General features: G+C 38.3%; 2 protein-coding genes across 4 annotated transcripts in view; one reads left to right on the plus strand and one right to left on the minus strand.

Annotated features, from left to right (window-relative positions):
• The window catches only part of LOC107683484 (cytoplasmic protein NCK1-like), a 46,551-nt gene extending 41,389 nt beyond the window's left edge, over positions 1 to 5,162 (plus strand). For all 3 annotated transcript variants that reach the window (XM_016479540.1, XM_016479541.1, XM_016479542.1), the window contains 2 exons: positions 3,109 to 3,827; positions 3,954 to 5,162. In XM_016479540.1, the coding sequence (XP_016335026.1) occupies positions 3,109 to 3,827; positions 3,954 to 4,154 (920 nt within the window). In that variant the 3' untranslated portion in view covers positions 4,155 to 5,162. The remainder of the gene's footprint in view (positions 1 to 3,108; positions 3,828 to 3,953) is intronic.
• Positions 5,163 to 12,230: 7,068 nt separating this feature from the next.
• Positions 12,231 to 23,013, minus strand: part of LOC107683485 (D-beta-hydroxybutyrate dehydrogenase, mitochondrial-like) — a 13,993-nt gene continuing 3,210 nt past the window's right edge. Inside the window, exons 4-5 of the mRNA XM_016479543.1 lie at positions 15,569 to 15,721; positions 12,231 to 12,847 (exon numbers count right to left, since the gene is read on the minus strand). Of these exons, the coding sequence (XP_016335029.1) occupies positions 12,381 to 12,847; positions 15,569 to 15,721 (620 nt within the window). The 3' untranslated portion in view covers positions 12,231 to 12,380. The remainder of the gene's footprint in view (positions 12,848 to 15,568; positions 15,722 to 23,013) is intronic.

A 23,013-nucleotide genomic window follows, 5' to 3' on the forward strand; every position in this document is an offset into this window, starting at 1 on the left:
TACTTCATTCAAATTTCTTTCTTTTCTTTAATGAATTAGATCACTCACAAGTGAACATTTTGTCATTTACTCACCATTATGTCTTGCCAAACCTATATGACTTTCTTCTGGAGAGTTATTCTGGTCACTCTTTTCGATACAGTTACACACTGAAGCTTTCAAGTTTTAAAAAGGACACAAAAGCACTATAAAAATATCATAAAAACTACTTTTTCACTATATTCCAGGTCTTATGAAGCCATACGATAGGTTTGCGTGATGATGACTCAAATATTAGATGCCGTTTTTGTTGTTGAAAAAGTAGCAATGTGCAAACTTTTTTTTTAATTTGGATCTTTTTAATGAATCGATCAAGCTGTTAACAAAACCTTTTTGAATGATTCTGTCATGAATCATATTGATCTGGTTCTCATCAACTAATGATATGGTCATGACAGCTCGTAGGAAAGGAATGATATGAGGGTGAATAAATTGTAACAGAATTTTCATTTTGGGGTGAACTATTCCTTTAAGAAAAGTCTTATGAATTTGTAGAAGAGTCGAAGTCATGCTGTCAGAAGATTCACACAGCCGTGGTTACATGCACCAACACGTCCACGCATGAGGCACTGAATGCTCCAGTTAGTATCGCTCGTACACTTCACATTCATGTCCTGCTCACGTTGACCATGCAAATGTCAATCCCCCTTAATCGGACATCGCTTAGAGGCCAGAGGCAAATATATCTTGTTTTTGGATTTCATATATTTGTCATGCAAATCAGGCAGTAGAGGTATCCGCAAGCACAGAGTAAACTCTTCTGGCCTTGAGCTTTGATAAGCATCTCGCTCAAAGCAGAAAGGGCCGTTGGAAAAGCTTTGTTGTCACTCTGTTAACCTTTAACCCCTGGGTAAGCATAAAGTAAATTGGGCGATTTCCTTTCAGATTAGGTAAGAGAGGTTCCAAGGTTTCACCTGCTTCTCGGTTGTCAAGTTTTGTTAAATCACATCTGGTAAGTATTATTCTTGAGCAATGCCTACAGGTATATGCATTTAAAATATAAATATAAAGGCTGAGTTTGCCTACTTCCCAGATAGCTGTTTGGACAGATCCATGTTGAAAACGGGGTAAACCAGCCTAAGGTGGTTTGGTGGACTTCTTTTTCCCCTGGTGAGAATGGTCTAATCTGATGGTTTTAGAGGGGGTTGGTTTACCTTGAACAAACCATCTTAGACCAGCAAACAACCTTGGGCTAGTTTAGGTTGTTTTTCAGCAGATATACTATGGTAATACCATAGTAGTGCCATGCAATTTGTATTATATAAATGACCATGGTATTACCGTTTAATACCATCATTTTGTTGCTGCATTACATTTTTGTAAGGTATGTAAAGAGTGTTTATCTGTCCTTGGGCCTTTGGATTGGGCCGGTACAAACTTCACTGCCAAGTGGACATTCCTGCACGGTAACACTATTCACAAACCTTTGCCAAACCCGCCAGCATAGTCAAAAGGCCTCGGGGTCAGATATTCTCCATTAATCCTCCAGAACAGCCCACTTGGCTTGACCTAATGTGGTCAGACAAGCCGGAATCCTCGACAGTATCCATGGACCTAACGCAACACTCCCTCGCTCATTCCCTCCCCATGGAGGAGGACGAAGGGTGTGGTGATCATTCCAGTGTCTCTTTGCAGTTAAGTGTACTTTTCTCGGAATAACAGAACTAGACCACACAGCTGTGCGAGACAGGTGGCAAATGATATAACTTTTCTTAGGATAAACTTGCACCCTTCCATCATGGTGGCAATACTTTTTGCATTGTCACAAAGCAAGCATTTCTTTTTGTTTGCATAATTGTGCTGTTGCTCTTACATGCTTGTTCTCATGGCAATAATTGAATCATCTCCATGATCAAGGAGGAAGGCAAAGATACACAGCTTGTCATATGATCTATGAGTGGTAAAAAATGGTGAGAACATGATTAGTGGTTGTAATTGGGTGGTTTTGAAACTGGACCAGTGCCCGTGTTTACTAAGAGAGGACACATTACTCAAGCAGGCGGGAGCTGATAGCTACTGTGTACCCCTGTCAGTATGAAAACACAAGCCTGACTGCACTGTAACATGTGTTTGGACAAGTTCTCCTTTAACTCATGCCCTGCCTGTTGGAGCCTGTATCAAAATACAATGCTCTTTGGTTTCACAGATAATTTCAACAAGAATGTAATGAGTGCAGGGGACGGGGTAATGAAATTAACCCCTGAAGAGACTGTCTCAACACATTTTTCATTTCTGATCAAGGCTTTCCATTGACAGATGCCTTTAATTAAATGTGCTATTTTGAAGTTGAATGTCATGAATGTGTCATGAATGTCATGAAGCATTAACGTTTTTCAGTATAAAAAATAACTGAAACCAAACCTAGTCTGTTTGCCTACCTAGGCTGCATTTGAAGGTGTCAGGAATATGCTTCTGAGTGAGTGAGTGAAGTGACGTGTGGCCAAGTATAGTGTCCCATACTCAGAATTCGTGCTCTGCATTTAACTGCACACACACAGTAGTGAACACACAAACACACAACATGAACAAACACCCGGAGTAGTGGGCAGCCATTTTTGCTGCAGCGCTCGGGGAGGAATTGGGGGTTTGGTACCTTACTCAAGGGTTATTGAAGGTGGAAGAGAGTGCTGTTCATTCTTTCCCATCATCTACAATTCCTGCCAGTACTGAGACTCGAACCTGCGACCTTTGGGTTACAAGTCTGACTCTCTAACCATTAGGCCACTGCCCCCATGAAACGAAGTCTGTTCACAAAGGTGAGCAGCAAAATTATGTTGCCTTGTACCTTGTATCAGCCACTTTCTAAAGCAGTATTTTACATATTCTTCATGTAAAAGGCAAACCTACAATGCAGCACCAAGCTCTGAAAAGGTGATTTGTTAACAAATAAGGTGGACTTGAAACATTGCAGTCCCACTCATTAGTTTCAATGAAGTTGACCTCTGCTCAACTTTTTTGCATTGCCAATTTTCTTGGGCATCCACACTGACTGCAATATTCATCTGCAATGCCACAAGTAGTTGTGTATTTGGGAAATCCTTAATGGCTTTTCTTTCTGTATGTATGCAGGGATCGGCAAGGTGAAACGGAAAACAGGCATGCGTGAAACAGCCTCTAATGCCGACTCTGACTTTTGCCCGGACAATGGTGAACGTCTGTACGACCTAAACCTTCCTGCACTTGTCAAATTCAGCTACACGGCTGAGCGGGAAGATGAGTTGTCGTTGGTTAAGGGCACAAGGGTCATCGTCATGGAGAAGTGCAGTGATGGCTGGTGGAGGGGGAGCTACAACGGCCATTCGGGATGGTTCCCATCCAACTACGTGACGGAGGATGCAGATGGATCGGCGAGCAACGACTCTGCCGGCTTGTTGGAGAAATTGGCTGCTGTTGTTCATAGTGCGAACGGCAACCGTGTGCTGCACACAGTACAGGCACTCTACCCGTTCAGCTCGGGCAACGATGAAGAGCTGAACTTTGAGAAGGGGGAGGTTATGGATGTTGTGGAGAAGCCAGAAAACGACCCAGAGTGGTGGAAGTGTCGCAAAGCCGATGGGCAGATGGGACTTGTGCCGAAGAACTACGTGACTGTTCTGCAGGAGTCGCACAACTCAGCCAGCATGGCCGGGCCGCCCACACCTGACTGTGACTACATTGAGCCTTCATCCAGCGGACGTTTCGCTGGCAAGCAGTGGTACTATGGGAAGGTGACGCGTCATCAGGCAGAGGTGGCACTCAACCAGAGGGGCACAGAGGGAGACTTTCTTATCCGGGACAGTGAGTCCTCAGTAAGTAGACCGAAATGTTCCTTCTTATATTCGGATAAATATGCTGTTTATGCTGAGATTCCTGCTTTCAATAATTGGTCTAAATTGACCATTTTTGTCCCTTTCTCCCTATTTTTTGTGTTCTAGCCCAATGACTTTTCAATATCGCTGAAAGCTCAGTCCAAAAACAAGCATTTCAAAGTCCAACTGAAGGACAACCTGTACTGCATCGGACAACGCAAGTTTAACACAATGGAGGAGTTGGTGGAACACTACAAAAAGGCGCCCATCTTCACCAGCGAACAGGGCGACAAACTCTACCTGGTCAAGGCTCTGGCTGCCTCCTGATCCAAGTAGAAAGAATATCCAGTTAACAATGACTACACTTCCAGACAGACTGGGAATATCAAGAATTCCAAGAAAGGGAGGTACAGGGAGAGATGGACAATGGACTCCCGTTCATTCGCTCAGAAACTTGCTTGAATTTCTTTGAGGGACACACCCAATGTATCAAAATACAAAAATGTTTAGACCATAGGTGATGCAGTGTATTTTGATGTCAACGTGTATTAGAATTACAACTTAGGTCTTCTTTTGTTAATATATATTCTTTTCATTGATTTCCAAAATGTATTTTTCATTTGTTCTTTAACTTCCCTGCCAATTTTTTAACTGTCAATTCAAGTTTCTGCTATTGAAGTCCTGACTGCAGAAGAACTTTTCTCAACATTTTTCAGAGGTCTCACATACTGTCTTTTACTGCCTGCAATGCCTGAACCACACAGAACTGTTGAAATTGACGTAATCTGCTATATTTATTAGGAATCAATATTTCTGCAAAATGCTCCAACAATAAAAGTGAGTGACCAAAACCAATATTCAGAATTAGGCACAATCATTTTGGGATTAATCTTGAACTATATTCTTGCAACTGCATGTTTCCAACATTAAATCAAGCATGAGGTCTCGTTAAGGATGACATCTGTATTTATGAGGGGTAAAGTTTCAGAAGTTCTGCTTCCCTGACAATCAAGGTGCTTATTATTGTGGTTTGTCAGCTAGCTTTGACAATAGAGTCCTAAATTTATTCAGACATCTTGGAACTGTCAGAATCCATGCCATGCCATAAATATGATGTCTCCGCTTTGTCAAAGGGCTTAGCTGTGATTAATGTCTTATACTAGACATTTATTTGAATTTGGGAGTTTGTGCAAGATTTGCAGATATTCATTGGAGCCTGAATTGCAATGCCATGACTGAAGATTAAAGAAAATTAAACCAAATTTGTGTACACAATAGGTCTTTTATGATTCAGTGTTTTACTAATAAAAACAGTCTTTCATGATCAAGGCTGCAATCGCATTACAATTGATGTATTACAATTGGGTATGGTTTTTGTTATCGATGGTGGTGGTGGTGGATTGGTTTAAAGTTTCATCAGGTGTTCATCTTTGCTTTGCTTTGCTTTGCTTGGCACTCATTTGGTTGCACACTTTCTCAAATGAGCATATGTATTGTAGTGTAAAGGATGAATGAATGTGTCAGCATGAAGGCAGCATTGTGAGCTCAGGTTTCAAGGAAGGATCCACTTCGCTTGGCGATCAAGATCCACAGTGCTGCTTCCTTTTCGTTTTCAACAGTTTATGATAAACGGAGAGAGATGTTCCATTGAGGATCAGATGTTTATATGTAAAACTTCATAGATAAGCATGTTTGCTGGACCAGGAAATGGGAAAGACACTTCCCTGGACACATCTCTGTTTCAAGTTGGAAAAACATGGAAGTTTCTTTTCTGAAGACTTATGAGTAGGGTGATGATCTGGGCTCTTCTCCAGGGGACCATCACTATGACCATAATTACTTGTCCAGCTGTTCGGAGCTGGACTGGGGCGAGAGTTGAGGAATAAGGATTTTTTGGGGAGTGTGTGTGTGTGTGTGTGGGGAGGGAGGGAGGATCGCTGAGACATGCAAGTACTTGTTGGATAATATCTACCTAGACTCTATGAGAACAACCCTACTACTCATTTTTGGGTTTTGATCAACCAGCTGAGATCCACTTGTTTTGGATGAGGGATTTCTGAGATGTGTAGTCATATCACAGTTTGTGCTTTAAAATGTGCCTTCATCTCAGTTGTTGGAGCCAAAATTTTGGTGTTTGTCTACACTATTATAAGATTGTTATTTGAGTATCGCTTTGCATGTGCGTAATACACCCCTGATAAGTGACTGGTGTGCATGGACCATATCCTGGTCATACAAACATCCACGTTGGGGAACTTATCATGATTTGTCTCCTGACTGAAGTGACCTTACCATATAGACCAGGGGTGTCCAATCCTGCTCCTGGAGGGCCAACGTCCTGCAGAATTTAGCTCCAACCAGCTTCAACACACTTGCCTGGAAGTTTCTAGTGAGTCTGAAGACCTGGAAGTAAGTTTCATTAAGCCTGGAACTAAAACCTGCAAGACAGTGGCCCTCAAGGAACAGATTTTGGCACCCCTGATATTGATCTTAGGGTAAAAGCCATATTTAAGTTCAGTGGGTTATACTAGGGGTGTTCAGTCCTGCTCCTGAAGGGCCCACTTTCATACAGGTTTTAGCTCCAACACACCTGCTGGAAATTCCTAGTAATCCTGAAGGTCTTGATTAGCTGGTTCATACGTGTTTAATTAGCCTTAGAAGTAAATTCTGCAAGAATTTGGCCACACGAACGCGGTTATTTTTAAAACCGCAGCTTTTTCTACGCGGTTTGGCCGTTCGTCCACACACAAACACAGCACCAGGTCACTGAAACCGAACATTTTTGAAAAACGCCTGCCACAGTGAAGATTTTCAAAAACTCCGGTTTCAGTGTTATCGTGTAGACAAGAGTTTTTGGCTTGTGACGTCGGAGCCTGCTCTGTTATCTCCGCCTACTGGAAACCTTTTAAGGCTTCTGATTGGCCAACATGGCTTTATGGTTGAGATTATATCGCCACCTGTTGGTTTGGCATGCTCTTGACAGCGCTTCATAGCATGCGTTTGCATGTGGACGGAGATTTTATTTTTTTTTTAAACGGAAGAAGGAAAAACTCAGTTTATAAAAATACCCGTGTACGTGTGGACATGGCCTAAGACAGTGGTTCCCAATCCTGGTCCTGGAGAACCTCCAACACTGCACGTTTTTGATGTCTCTCTTATCTGATACACATTTGAAGTCTTGGAGTCTTTACTAATGAGCTGATGAGTTGAATCAGGTGAGAGACATCTAAAATGTGCAGTGTTGGTTCTCCAGGACCAGGATTGGGAACCACTGATCTAAGGGCAGGATTGGACACCCTTCAGTGGGCAACAAAACTAAATCTTTGCTTCACAGCTTTAATTTGTGTCAAATATTGCATCTACTCTTGACTAAGGTAAGTAGACCCATGCAAACATGATTACCTATTAGTATCTGCTGGTTGTAAGTGTATACCTGTCAGCTTATGAGGTAACTAGAAATTGAAAAAGGTACTGTTGTTATCAATCATGTAGACTCAGTTTTTTTTTTGTGACCCTTTCTTTTGGGAACATGGTGGTTTTCTGTGATTTTGAACTGTTTATACTGAAAATCTTTTTGGGTCAGAATGATCCATCCAAGCTTGGACAATGCTTTGAATTATGCGGCACTGTAACAGTTTTGTATTATGTTTTGGCTAATATGTCATTAATTGTTACAAAAGAATGAATTCTTAATTCAGGCCCCTGGATCTTCTACTGAAAAGCAAGCATAGTTGCTGTTGTGAGCTGAATGGACCAGTTTTACTGAGTAACCTCATTTTATCTGAACTATGAGTGAACCGTTTCCGTAAATGGGCCTGGAGGTGCTGAGAAAATCAAATGTAGTTGTATGCTCCCTGCCTCCATCAAGATGAAACTCTTCCTCATATGTAAGAGGAGTTTATCAGACTGTACAAAGGAAGAAATAAACTACATAAATCAATGCTGACATCTCTTTAATGTCATCCAGAGCATAAATGTGGCATCACAATTTCAGAGGTTAAAACTATATATAAATGCTTAATGAGTAAGTGTCATTTGAAATAAGTCATCCTGCATGATTTTGTGTTCCACTGTTATGGAAATTATATTGTTAGCATTTAATGAAGACCTGCTGGGAATCAAAATGCTTCACACATGCTGTGAGTGAAACAATTAAGGCAAGAAACAGGCAATATTCATACTGAAACGATGTGAAACGTCAGCTATAAGAAGAGAAAGTACTTGATAGAGAGCTACAGGGGTACCATGTGACCATTAAGAACGAAATTACTTGTGTCTGCATCGTTCCCTAAATACAGAAATGTACTCAACCAAAGCCAGTGAAAATCCCTAAAATATCAGATGAGAATGCTGTACTATTATGTTTCAACTTAAGCTATATTAAATATAAGGCAAACTGTAGTGGAAGTTTCTTAAAGGGATAGTTCATCCAAAAATGAAAATTTGATGTTTATCTGCTTACCCCCAGGGCATCCAACATGTAGGTGACTTTGTTTCTTCAGTAGAACACATATGATGATTTTTAAGTCCAACCGTTGCAGTCTATGAGTCGTATAATGCATGGCAATGGTAACAAAATCTATGAGAGTAAAAAAAACATGCACAGCCAAATCCAAATTAAACCCTGCGGCTCGTGACGACACATTGATGTCCTAAGACACGAAACGATCGGTTTGTGCCAGAAACCAAACAGTATTTATATAATTTTTTACCTCTGATTCACTGCAATGTCCAACTTCCTTGAGCGCGCGCACGGCATCCGATGCGCGAGGTGTGTACCCGCTCTGGTGTAGTTGACGTATAAACTCATAACAATGAGTGACGTATACGCGCGAGAGATCACTTCCGGCGCTTGCGTAAACTACGCCAGAGCGCGTACACACCTCACGCACCGGATGCCTGCGCGCACCCAAAGACAGTTGGACATAGTGGTGTATTAGAGGTAAAAAATGATATAAATACTGTTCGGTTTCTGGCACAAACCGATCGTTTCGTGTCTTAGGACATCAATATGTCGTCACGAGCCGCAGGGTTTAATTTGGATTTGTCTGTGCATGTTTTTTTTACTCTCATAGATTTTGTTACCATTGCCATGCATTATAAAACTGATAGACTGCAACGGTTAGTTAAAAATCATCATATGTGTTCTACTGAAGAAACAAAGTCACCTACATCTTGGATGCCCTGGGGGTAAGCAGATAAACATCAAATTTTCATTTTTGGATGAACTATCCCTTTAACTAGTCTTACGGGATGTCCAGAAACTCACATACACGACAGGAAATCGAGCAAGAAAGCCATGCAAACACACGGTCCTTATTAGGCAATTACATCATGTGTATGAGAGCGAAGACATAATTCAGTACACTATTTGATAAAACTGTTAGTGTTTTTCTGTTGAAGAAGAGGTTGATGGCTACAGATGCCAGCTCAACTGCTCCCTCTGGTGGCCAACATTTGATGTCATTCCTGTTCCCATGCAATCCATCCTACTGTATATAGTTTGTAAAATCAGCATTGTGAATCCCAAATCCTAGTGTTTCCAAATGTCATACTATATCTGAGGTGTTTGGGCTAATAATGCCCATTAGCCCTTGCACTACGGAAGAGTAGCAGACGGTTTGTGACAATTCTCTGAGTTTTCAAGCAAGTAATGCAAGGCCGAAACTGCCACAGCAGTTTATTAATTGTATAAACCTTCAATTTCAAAATAAAAAAGTTATAATAAAAAGAAAGTAATAAATGTATGTAGATGCTCTGATTTTTGCAAGCAAATTTAAATGGGTTCTGGTTCGGAATTTTATAATGTGGTCATTTCTAGCATTCTGACTATGTTCAAAATTGAATACTATATCTTACTACTGTGCAGTATACATTGTATGCTTGTACTTTTTCAGAGAGTAAGCAAAACAGTAGGCTTTATTCTACACATTTTAACTGTAGAATATGAAATTAATAAAGGATTAATTCAGTGGCTTCTAGGTTTTAATCCTCATGGTTGTTACTTTTTTTTGTGTGTGGAAAAATCAAGACCAAACAAGCGAAGCAAGTTGAGTGCATTGAATTGTGGGATACACAAGTCCATGCACTAAGCTCTCATTCATAAAATCTGCACACTGTGCAAACTATACTGCCATTCAAAAGTTTGGGGTCAGTAGTAGTATTTTTTTAATGCTTTTTTTTTTCAGCACGAACACATTAAATTGACAAAAGATTTATGTTGCAAAAGATTTCAACCTCAAATAAGTGCCTTTTTTTTTTACTTTTTATTCATCAAAGAATCATGAAAACGTATCAGTTTCCACAAAAATATATTAAGCAACTGTTTTCAACATTGCTAAATGTGTCTTGAGCAGCAAATCAGCATATTAGAATTAGAACGATTTCTTTATTCAGCATTGCAATGCATTTAAAAATACATTTACATGTATTTTAAATTGTAATATTTTGCAATATTACTGTACTTTTGATCAAATAAATGCAGCCTTGGTGAGCATAAGAGACTCCTACCATACTAACCCCAAAGGTTTGAATGTTAGTACATACAACATACTGCAGCAACAGTAAGAATAGTATGCCCGTGTGCTATTTTAAACGCAGCCAGTCTACATACAATAAAGCAAAGGACATAATTTTATTGCACAGAAGTATGCAAATCGGGATGCTGCATATGTATTCATTGTTAATTTCAACATTCAGAATGTTTCAGCACGAATTCTATGTTGAAGTGGATGGGGAGTGATCCCATAATACCTCAATTTAATAATTCAGATTCTTGGAAGAGACAGGGAATGCTCATAAGGGATACGTGTTGACCTTATTACCCTTTCAGACCCTCACTCTTTTTGTTTCTCCTAAGAAAGCAGTGACAGAACCACAGGCGTCCTCTTTTGTTCATCTGTGGTTTCATCCTTTCAATGAAAAGAGCCACACTAAGACATCTGCCACATCAGCAGCCAGACGGGACGCGCCATGCCGTATAATGCTGCTTTTCACTGCTTCTGGCTTCAGGCAGAAATCAATCTATAATCCGTAATCAAAATACTGAAAAGTGTTCATATTTCCAAAATACCAAAACCATTAATGAGCCTAAAATATGATAGTGCATACATTTAAACAAAGGTAGTTCACCCAAAAATGAAAATTTGCTGTTAATTTACTCGCTCTTAGGCCATCCAAGATTTTTTTTTTCTTCAGAACAGTAAAGAAGATAGCTGAAACCATGGTCCTTGGTGATTCATATAATGCAAGTTAACAGCTAGCGGCACTTTTGACAGTTACAGAAAGCATATCATGCTACACAAAATTAATAGCCGTGGCTCCTGACAATATATTGAGGTCTTATGAAGCGAAACAATCGGTCTGTGCAAGAAACGGAACGTTATTTAAAACATTATTACCTGTAATTCAGAGCCTCAGGCAAAAGGGAATATCTGATTCTTTTCAGCAAACTGGTGGTTTTGGACTGGTTGTTCGTTTCAGTGAACTGGTTCAATTCACTAGTTTATGTAATCACGCAATGACGAAACTTATATTATTAAAGCATCTAATAATGATGTGAAATGTGGATGTTTTACATGTCTAAAGCATATAAAGTGAATAAACTAGTCTTCATCAACTCACCTTTGTACATAAACAATGAGAAACCATAAAAACGTTCATTTGGCCCCTTCATTCAAGTGCTCTGTTCATGCATGTGCATATCAGCGGCTCATCAGTCCTCGGTCCGAGTCGAACTGTTTCCTCAGTTCAGTGACTGTTGGAGGAACTGGAGTGCTGAATGAGTTTGTAGAACCAGCATCATAGGATCATATATGCCGGTATTTTGACTCCTTTCAAGTCGGAGTGAGTGTCACTTGTAGATCGATGCTGCTCGAGCTGCAAACTGTTTCAGACGGTTCAGTCAGGTGAATTGGTTCATCCAGTTCACTAAAAACAACCAGTTCAAAAGAATGATTCGCTCGCGAACTGGACCTCACTCTAGACCGTTTGCCTGAGGCTCTGGATTACAGGTAATAAAATTAATAATGTTCAGTTTCTTGCACAGACCGATCATTTTGCTTCATAAGACCTCAATATATATCGTCAGGAGCCACAGGTATTAGTTTTGTCTTGCATGTATATGCTTTTTTGAGTCTCAAAGTGACGGCCGCTGCTGATTTGCATTTTATGAATCACCAAGGACCAAGGTTTCGGCTACAAATCTTCTTTACTGTTCTACTGAATACAAAAAAGTCACCTACATCTTGGATGGCCTGAGGGTGAGGAAATAAACAGCAAATTCATTTTTGGGTGAACTATACCTTTAAGGGAATATTTTGGACAAAATAATGTTGATTTGTCTTATGTTGACCTTATTTCCTGTGGTATCACACATATTTTACCTAGAATATTCCTTTAAGATTCTTTTTTCAAAATTAAGATTGTATACTAGTTCGTTTTTTTTTTTACTTTTCATTTAAAAGATTGTATACTAATTTGATTACGTTCAATATGGCATAGATTAATTCACTGATGCACCCTGTGACAAATATACTGGAAGTCGGCATCTCATTAGAAGTAGAGTCTGTCTGAGATGGCCGCAGGAAGGTGGGTCATTATTTGCATGCGAATCCACCAGTGCGGCTCCATGGGGTTGTACCGTGTGTACGGCTGTTTGGACATGATGGCATCCGTGATGTCGTCTAAAACCGGCTCGATCTCTCGCTGGCCACTGTTGCAGTAGGAGCGCATTAGAGCCATGTACTGCTCAAAGTGAGCTTTCCCATAGTCCTCCAGGACACCAGGGGGCGCCTCCTTCCAGAGCTTCTCTGCCGTTGTCGTGACTATGTCACGTGTCAGGATGCCTGTGGCCACGATAAAGTTTCCGGGCTCAACAACGGAAACTTTGACGCCCCAAACCTTCATTTCATACCTGAGACAGTCAGAAAAAGCCTCCACTCCGTATTTGGATATACAATAAGGGGATCGGAGAGCGTTTCCCATTCTGCCATACATGCTGGTGATGTTCACCACGCGACCTGTGACCAAAAGCCAAAAAAAGTCAAATATTATTAAAAATGTAAATTTCTGTTTTCTATTTGAATATATTTAGGGCCCGAGCACCGCAGTGCAAGGACTCTCTTGGAATTGCTCAGTTTATTATTCTCTAAAATTAATCGCACTCGACCAAAACATGCTCAAACTCATAAAAATTTTTACACACGCCAGAAGTGGTGAAAATTTACGTCTGATATGGGTTTCAGAAGTGGGTGTGGCAAAATGGCTCGATAGCACCACCTATACACTTTCAACAAAGTGCCCCTCGAGCTACGTTTCATGTACATGTACGAAATTCGGTAGATGCATGTAACACACAAATACCTACAAAAAAGTCGCTTGGAGCAAAATCTGAAAACCAACAGGAAGTCGGTTATTTTGAATTTTCTCAGCAAATGTTGTCGTTTTGCCACTTTCAGGAGTATTTTAATGAACTCCTCCAAGAGATTTAATCAGATCAACACACAGTTTGGTCCGTGTAATCTAAAGCCCTTTGTGATGGTAAATGCCAAAGATCTTGAGTTTTCATTGAAGGGTGTGTCTGTGGCGGCCTGACAAATGTTGATGTTTTGCCATGAAAAAGGAGGTTGTTATAACGCAGGTAGGGCTACCAATTATGGCATCAGTTCTTCTGGATTTAGTCTGCCTCAGTTTTTTTCTGTTTCTTCATGTAATCCCAGATGGACTGGATGATGGTGAGATAAATAAATAAATATATATATACTGTATATTAGGGGTGTAAAGTAGGGCTGAACGATTAATTGCATTTGCGATAATATCGCGATATGAAAAAACAACATTTTTCAATCGCAGAGGCTGTGATTACACTCGGTCACGTGACACGCGAGAGTAAAGAGGTGTGTTCGACTTGAAGATCGATTGGTGTATGGCATACATTTTTCATAATATTTAGTGAAATTATTTGGTAGTCTAAGGTGCGATGGCTATTCGGGAAAGGGGAGGGGGCAGATTTTTTTATAGGTTTAAAGGGGGGCACGACCAAAAAAGTTTGAGAACCACTGGTCTAAAGTTAACAGACAGTAGTCACGTCATACTATACCATGATTTACAGCTTGTCTTTGTTGAATAATACAGAACATAAAGAGCTTTAAAAAATAATTGCATATTAAATCGCAATATTTGTAAAAAAAAAAAATCGCAGTTAGATTATTTTCCAAAATCGTTCAGCCCTAGTGTAATGGTACGCGTATTTGTACCGAAGATTTTCGGTACGGGTCTTTCGTTCGGTATGCATGTGTACCGAACAAATACAGCAGTTTTAACGAGTGGAACTTCATTGGAAACTTCCAGTTTTATATATTTACTTTTGATAAGAAACAAAGTCTCATCTTTAAAAATATGTCCTTTTTTTAGGAAATTCAAACAATAAATGCCGCTTTAGATAAGATCGCTTGCCGCTTTAGATCAGATCCACAGCTCGTTAGTGCGCTATAAATGAAGTGCAGAGAAGAGCATTTTGCGAAATATTAGACAATATACTCATATTTTACTTTACCTGTTAGTGATGTCTTAATTGTTTAATGTTTAAATAAATCTGTTATGAAACGAGTTATGAGAGGCACTGTGTAAATGAATATATTTCAACAACAAGTAGAATTTTTATCATTTTTATATCATTTAATTTTTATAATTTGGAAGTTAATTTAAAAACTGCATTCTGTGCAATTTACATGTTTGCATACATTTTCTAAAGTCGAGTGCTGCTTGTTATATTAAAAAAAAAGAAAAAAAAGTAATTCAATTTAAGTTTGGGCTCTGTTGTTAACTGTTAGTTATAGTAGGCCTAATGTAAAAGGGCTCACTATAGTTTAGATTCTAAACTATAGTGAGCTCTAAACTTTAGAGCGTAAGCCAAGGTAGATTTTCCCTAAGAAAATTTTAATTATAACTGAATTTATTTAAAGAAAGAGCAATTTGTTCAGTAAACCACTGTTTAATAAAAAAATTAAAATAAAATAAAAATAACAAATGTTTAGTTTTCCCCCTGCTTTACCGAACCGTGACGTCAAAACCGAGGTATGTACCGAACCATCATGTTTGTGTACCGTTACACCCCTAATATCGCATATATATTGTGAGGTTTATAAATAACATATAACATTAACAATTTTCAAACTAATTAAACTGTTGAGTACTGTTGAACACAAACAGTTTGTAAAATAAAAAAAAGATACTTTTTATTTGTATTGCATGTAATTTTGTGCTTATTTTTTACTGTATATAATTCATTAAATTCCTTTGAATCCGAAAAACATCTATTAATAAAAATAGATAATACAAAAAAATATTTTTTTCAAAAATTTGAAATTAAGCTTATAATCATATACTATGGTGCAAACAAAAAATAAAAATAAATTAAATACAAACACTTAAAATAAAAACACTGAATCACGAAAGTCACAAGTGTTTGTCAGGCAACACATTCCAAAGTCCATCTGCTTTAACCACTGATCCATTCAGATCTAAACATTCCTTTAATTCAGTGAAAGACTAACAGATGTGGAAACTGTAGAGAAACATTAACATTTGTCTGCAAACTGAACTTTTGAGTTAAACTCAGCCAAATTACATATTATCTACACCCGAAAGTTCATCAAAACCAAAAGGCCTGAAACATTCTCAAAGTAGGTTGACAGCAGGAAGACACACTTGGACTGCATGGAGTGTGTTCATTACTTTACCTTTAGCCCTGCGGATGAGAGGCAGGAAGGCTTTGGTTACTCTGATGGTGCCCCACAGGTTGACCTCTGAAACCTGCTTGTATGTGTCCATGGATGTGAACTCCACCTCACCGAATGTGGAGATACCAGCATTGTTGACCACAGCCCACAGACCTGCAAGATACAATCACCAAGCCCCTTAAACTCACTGATCAGACATCCTGATAAAATTCACAGTTATGAACAAAGTAAATATAAAAAAAGTTTTTGCTCACCATTTAAAATTATTAAACCTCATAGCTTATCCACCTTATTTTTAAAGGTGCAGTAGTTAATATTGACAGCTAGTGGTCGAATTGGGTACTGCGGTCCAAATTCAAAATATTGGAGCATTGTTTCTCCCGCCCCCTCCTCCTCAGACTCGACGCTCACAAGGGCTGCCAGATTTGTAGGTCGGTTAGAATCAGCGACCTCTGACCCTGTTCGTTTGCTGGCTTCCTTTGCTGCAATACGCTGTGTTTTCCGCCAATTGGCAACCCAGGGTGTTGAAATACTATTGGGTAAATTGGCAGTGGGCGGAGTCACACAGACCAAAACAAAAACAGACATCCTGACACGGAACAAACATTTCAAAGTAGAATAACTGGCTGTAGCATTGTTTTTCGAAGAAACAATTATGTGAACTTAGCATGTTTCCTAAATACCTGCAAACATATGGTATTTGTATGCTTTAGTACAGTCAAACTAATTACATACAGCACCTTTTAAAGTGAGAGCGAGGTGGCAATTTGTAGCTTGAAAGTGTGAAGCTTCTAGTGCCATTCACTTTGTTATATCAGCTGTACAAAAGCAGTCTGTTATGCTGCTTTATATTGCAAACTGGTATTATTTTAATTTACAGTAATGTCAAAATTACAAACTAGATTGTAGTGCATATAGTTTTGCACTTTTTTCTCGTTATTTACCTACGGCGGCTAATATATTGGATTTTATTGAGCCACATTAAAAAATGGATAAAAACAAACCTACTTTTGGAAATCGGACAAATATGTAATTATTTAGTGATCTTAAAAACATTACCAGAAGAAATCTTAAAGGGGTCATATGATGCGATTTCAAGTTTTCCTTTCTCTTTGGAGTGTTACAAGCTGATTGTGCATAGATAAGATCCCTGAAGTTGCAAAGACTAAAGTCTCAAAACCAAAGAGATATTCTTTATCAAAGTTAAGACTCTGCCACGCCCCCCTAAAACGGCTCCAAGAATCCTAACTCTCCTTTCTTCGGCAATAACGTTATTATGGCTCTTCTGCAACTGAGAGGAAGAATTTTTGATTTTTCACATTCAAGAAACACAGCATGTAAATCTGGTCCAATCAATTACCAAAAAGTTTGATAAAAATCAGAGGTCAGTCCATCTAACCCCGGAGATCGTCCAGAAGATTGTGGTTTAGCCGCTGTGCTCAATTCTTCTTTTTCCAGTTGTATCTTCTCATCTGCACTCAATTTTGGAATTCCACTGAGAAAAAAATCTATTGCCTCAGAATCACAAGGTTGAGCACTATAGAGTTCTTCATAAAAAGACAAAACTTGTGAAACAATTTCTCTCTTTTCTGTTGTCTCTCTTCCATCAGATAGTTTAAGATGAGTAATCAGCTTCTTTTCTCGAACTTTTCTTTCCAATGCAAAAAAGAAAGATGTTGAAGAATCCAAATTATTAAGTTGAGTAAATCTTGCTTGTACTTTTGTTCCTTGATCTCTTTCTTCATGCAAATTTTTTAAAAGAAAGTTATATTGTTCAAGCAAATCTCCACTAGTTCCATCTCTCTCACTTATGGAGCTATTCAATCCCATTATTTCTTTTTCCAGCTGTTCAATTTTCTTCTGGATTTCTTTTGCATTGTTTTTTACATACTGTTGACAAAACGACTGAATCTGAATTTTCCCAATGTCCCACCATTGACTTAGGGACTTAAACTCTGTCTTTCTCTCTCTCCAAGCTCTCCAAAAGAAAGGAAATAAATGTACAAATGTACAATCTTGCAGCAAGTTGTTATTAAAATGCCAATAAGATTTGTAAATAGTACTTGATGTTGTAACCATAACAGAAACATAATAATGATCAGAAATTGGTGTAGGATTAATTCAAAATTAATATCAAAAAATCGTTCTCTTCTACCCTTCTGAACATATATTCTGTCTAATCTAGCCCCTGATATTATATTTGAATTCATTTTCAGCCATGTATATTGCCTACTTTTTGGAAAGGATTCTCTCCACACATCTACAAGCGAATGGAAAAGTATTACCTTCCTGAGAGCTTCTACTGAATTAAGATGAGGTTCATCATGATTCCTATCGACTGTATGATCAAAGAGTGCAATTAAAATCTCCAGCCACAATAATACAATTTTCACGAGAAATATTATTCATAGCTTCCTGTAACTTCTTAAAAAATAAAACTCGTTCATATCCAATGTTGGGAGCATATACATTGATAAGGGAAAAGGACACATTTTGTAAAATAATATCTACTCGCTGCATTCTTCCAGGAATAATTTCTATCATATTGGAAGCGTTCCCCTGGACACTTTCCGATATGAGAACAGCTACTCCAGCACTTATACTAGAACCATGGCTAAGAAACTTCTTCCCTTTCCATTCATTAAGCCATTCTGCCTGGATATATATATCTGTGTGAGTTTCTTGCAAGAATATCACACTAGCCTTTTTAAAAGCTAAAAATTTGATGAGAGCACTTCTCTTTTCTTTATTACAACATCCATTTAAATTTAATGATCCAATTTGTAAGGATGTCATAAAATATTACTGTAATACAGCGATCAAAACAAAAACTGTTCCTCTACCGAATCAATTAAATTTTACTCTTTTCCTGGTGGATCATCTTCTTTACTTTAGTGATTATTTTTTTGAGACGGTATCGTTTTTGTCTGCTAAACTCCTCAACTGTAGCATTTATCATAACATCCCTACAGGAAGCCAAAAATTTCCTCAAATCTGGAAAAAACAAATCAATTTGTGGATTCCGCACCCCTTTAGTTTCATCAAGAAAGGTGCTAATCTGTATCGCCGAGTAGTATTTCGCTTCACATCCACTCAATTCTGATGTCCCTATTAGAGAATCATTGTCTCCAACTTCAAAGAAACTCTCTATACTTTCACATTCATTGTCTGACTCACTGTCAGATCTCGCGACACCAGAGCTAACTGTGAACTGACTACAACTTTAATTGACTTCGTCATCTGATTTGTTCTCACTTTTATCATTTGTCTCTACACACTCCATCAAAGTAAGTTCATCCTCTCTACTTTTAGATCGGAAATGTGTTTCTTGTACTTCTGTTCTTTCATTTTGCATTTCTACAGCACTGGCACTCTGACCTTTAACGCCATCTGCTGGCTGATCAATGTCAACGTTTAAGTTGTTTGTTTCACTACTACGCTTATTTTCTTCTCCTATATTATTTTCAGTCTCTTCAGCAATTACTTCACGAACGACCGTATTGTTTTCTTGAACAGTGTTTTCCTGAATAGTTTGCGAGCCTGTTAAATCAGCAATATAATTTTGTTTTGGACATGTCTGTCTAACATGTCCATGCTCACTGCACAAAAAGCACCGCATTTGACCTGAGCTGACAAAGATCGTATAATCTTTCCCCTCCACTGCTACTTTCAGCACCAGATTAAGAGGGTCGTGTTGTGAGTTCGGTATCATGTAGGTAAAACGTCGGAAAGACATGACATGTTTGAAGTTCGGATTTTTAAATCCTAGTGGAATCATCTTAATCGGAGCGGTCAATTTTCCATATCGTTCAAGAATTTCTTTCAGGATTCCTTCTTTTATAAACGGGGGTACATTTTAAAGTACAACTTTCTTAGAAGGATTCGACAAAGGCAATACCTGTAAAAAGATATTATTTACAACCAAACCTTTCTCTAACAATTCGTCAACCATTGAAACCTCTTTGAGAAATATAACAAACGCTATGTTCATTCTTGAGGCTGATTTGATATTTTAACCACCAACCTGTTCGCTGATCGCAATCAATACATCCTCAATTGACATGGAAGCCTCCGGCATGCACTTGCAACCGTGTCCAAGAGTCAAACGTGAAAAATCACCGTCTAACTCCATACTAGCGCACAAACTTTGCGCTGACCGCAGTCAGCGCCCACAAAGTTGACCTTATTTCCAGTGGCGGCTCGTCGGGGGAGGCACAGCTTCCCCATAATTTTGAGGTGAAAATGGGAGGAGGACGATTTAATGTTAATAAAATTCACAATTCATTTCAGTTCATGTCTCAGAATGTGTATTTTTTTGTTTGTAATTTCAGTTGTAATATCATAACGTGAAAGCGCCGCTTTTCTATCGCGAATGTGCCGAATCTGCTGATGTAATTACAACCGCTAGGTGATATAGAAGGGTAGGGGGAGGCCGAGCGAGCGCTGAGCTCTCGTGCCTCCGTTGGTAAAAAAGTGCCTCCTCTATTTTAAAACCCACGAGCCGCCACTGCTTATTTCTGTTTCTGTTATTAAAGCGAAAGGAAAAACTTTTTTTTTTTAAATTCCAAAGCGTGCTCCAAACCAAGCACTCTCACTGCTACTACCCACAATCCTCACAGTGGAGTCAGCTGTCTTAACCGTGGCTTGTGTACTGCAAACACACACTTCATCACTGTGTCTGTCACAAAGTTGTATTTTGTGATGGATTTCAGCATTAACATGGGAGGATCTATATGGAAGCCCGCTTCCACCACTGAATAAAAAAATTAAAAAAGGTATTGGCGACTTTTTTTTCTCAGAAGTGTGTGATATAAACTTTCAATTGTAAGAAAACATATTTTTTTTCTCTCAGAATTGGAATTAATAACTCGCAACTGCGAGTTTATATCTCACAATTCTGAGATTTCTGAAATTCTGACTATATCTTGCAATACTGACTTTATAACTCGCAATTGCAAGGTTATGTCTCACAATTCTGAGAAAAATGTTAGAATTGTGAGATGTAAACTCGCAATTGGTAGAAAAAACATTTCAGTATAGTATCAATGTTATTGCATTAAATATGATTGTTAAATACTTTGAATTCATACCTTAAAGTCCCCATGAAATCAACAAAGTTTTTTGAGTGTTACTAGTATCAATATGTTAGTCTTAAGGTTATCTATAAGGCAGTGTGCTCCAAAACAGTGACAAAATTCGCATTTAGAAGATATAAGCATTCAAAGCTTGCAGTTCGTCACTTCCGCCGAAACGGCTCAACGATTTTTTTGACATCACATCGTACTTCAGCTTCTCATCAAACTTTCTGTCCAATCAAATGCTCTCTAGAATCCGAAGCGCCCGCCCCCTACGCTATAAAATAGACGCTGAAGCCGCGGCTGAAATCGGTCACTTGTTCACAGAATTAGTATTTTCTGTACAGTGAATGGCACGTAGTGCACTATATAGGGGACAGGGAACGATTCATACAGTGTAAAAATGCTTTGCATTGAGGGAAAAAAAGAAGTCTGGTTTGGCTCTGTGTCACGCTAACCACCGCACCGCACACACACTCTGCAGAGACACGATAGCACGGAGCGGATCACATGCGCGAGTCGGCGCAGACCACAAAATGTATCGGAGCTATTTGAATTCTACACAGAATGCTATATTTTATAGCAATATGGATGAGATTGTGGCTGGCATACCCTGTCAAAAGCGGCTTTACGGAGCTCAACGGCTCTAGCACAAGCTGTGATATAAACGAACGCTATTGGCTATTTTTAAAAGGGGCGGGGCTGCTTGATGTGTCCCGCCCTGTCTTCCTGTTTCAGTTAAAATGACGTCAACACAGAGTAACGCTGCGTGTTTCTAAGCATTTCAGGGGATTAAGTTTGACATCCCTGTACTGTAGCATATTTTGCCACTCATTTTTTTTTGTTCTCAGAGCCTCTAGCACCCTCTTGTGGCCTCATGAGGTCCCTGACCCCAAAAATACTTAGGACAACCTGCTTGTATTTTGAACAATAACATTCTTCATGAATTTAGGGTTTATTATTGAATGAACACACAACTCTAAAATTAAGTATCAAACTCCACACAACTGCTTATAGGTGATCCGTTTATAAGAAGCTCCAGTTATATTATTGGATAGCAGTTATACAGATATTATTTCACCACATTCAAGTGTTGAAATCAAGGAGATAACACGAGGATAATACTGCTTCAGTTCTGAGTTGGAGTCAGTAATATTATTGTGTTTTGTAAACTAAACCGTTTTACAGTGTGCCACATTTTCAAGGAAATGTATGATGTTTGTTATCTTCTGTTTGAGTTTTAGTACTCGTATGGTTTATAGCAGGTATAAAGAGTGATGAAGAATCATTCATCGATGCAGCTGTAGCTGGTGGGTGTGGTTTTGTGTGTGATTGACAGCAGGGGGCGGGGTCATTATTATCTCTAAACAAATGAGCTTTAACAATTCCTAGCCACGTCCACCTGACCTTCAGATTAATTATTGTTCATCTGTTTACACCTGAAGGAACCATACGAGTAGATCTACATGCTAAAAATCACAGATAGAAAATAACAAACAGCATAAATCTGATCACTGAAGAAACGATTTATAAGAAACAATTTATTAACTGCACGGGTGTCATAAATATTGTTAGGTCTATTTAAAAAAAAAAAATGATGCAACAAAATAGAGATGTCAAAATGAAGATATGAATGTATTATATGCATTTAACCATTTTCAACACATCATACAAAGTCATTCTGCTTTCTAAAGACTGTCTGAAGTTGGAAACATTGGATAAAGTATTGTATTCTACTGACAGCCCTAAAGTATTAAATCTGCATATAATTTTGTATAAACATTCAAAAATATAAAAGTAAAAGAAGAAAAAGAAGTGTTCACAAATTGAAAAACACATTTGAGGTTTTACAGAAAAATAATTAACTGTAATGTTCCGCACTTTTCTGTTTTCTTCCCCCACTTGCAAATAAACGGCACCTTAATTTCAGCCACACCAGAACACTTTCCATTAAAACATTTTGCAGTGACTGTAAAAATTGAATTCATTGAAATGAAGCTGAAATAAAACATATAAAATTGTACATCAAATATGAATATAAATAATAAATATTAGAAAACTTAATCAGATTAAAATTTAAATGAGAAATACTGCCTTGGCAACTAACTGAAATAAAATAAGTTGAAGTTGTAAAATTACTAGAAATAAAACTGAAATAAAATAACTCCAAGCTAAATACTGTAGAAAATGGGGGAAATAATTAATAAAAATGGAAAAAAGCACAAACCAAAATGTTTTATGATGGTTTTACAAGTTACTGAATAAATAAATAATATTGGAGATATTAAATAATAAATATTTTATCACCCTTTTTTCAATTTAATATAAATATTTTAAGATCCATATATATATATATATATATATATATAT

The sequence above is a fragment of the Sinocyclocheilus anshuiensis genome, unplaced genomic scaffold, assembly GCF_001515605.1.
Source record: "Sinocyclocheilus anshuiensis isolate Anshui unplaced genomic scaffold, SAMN03320099.WGS_v1.1 scaffold1451, whole genome shotgun sequence".
NCBI lineage: Eukaryota > Metazoa > Chordata > Actinopteri > Cypriniformes > Cyprinidae > Sinocyclocheilus > Sinocyclocheilus anshuiensis.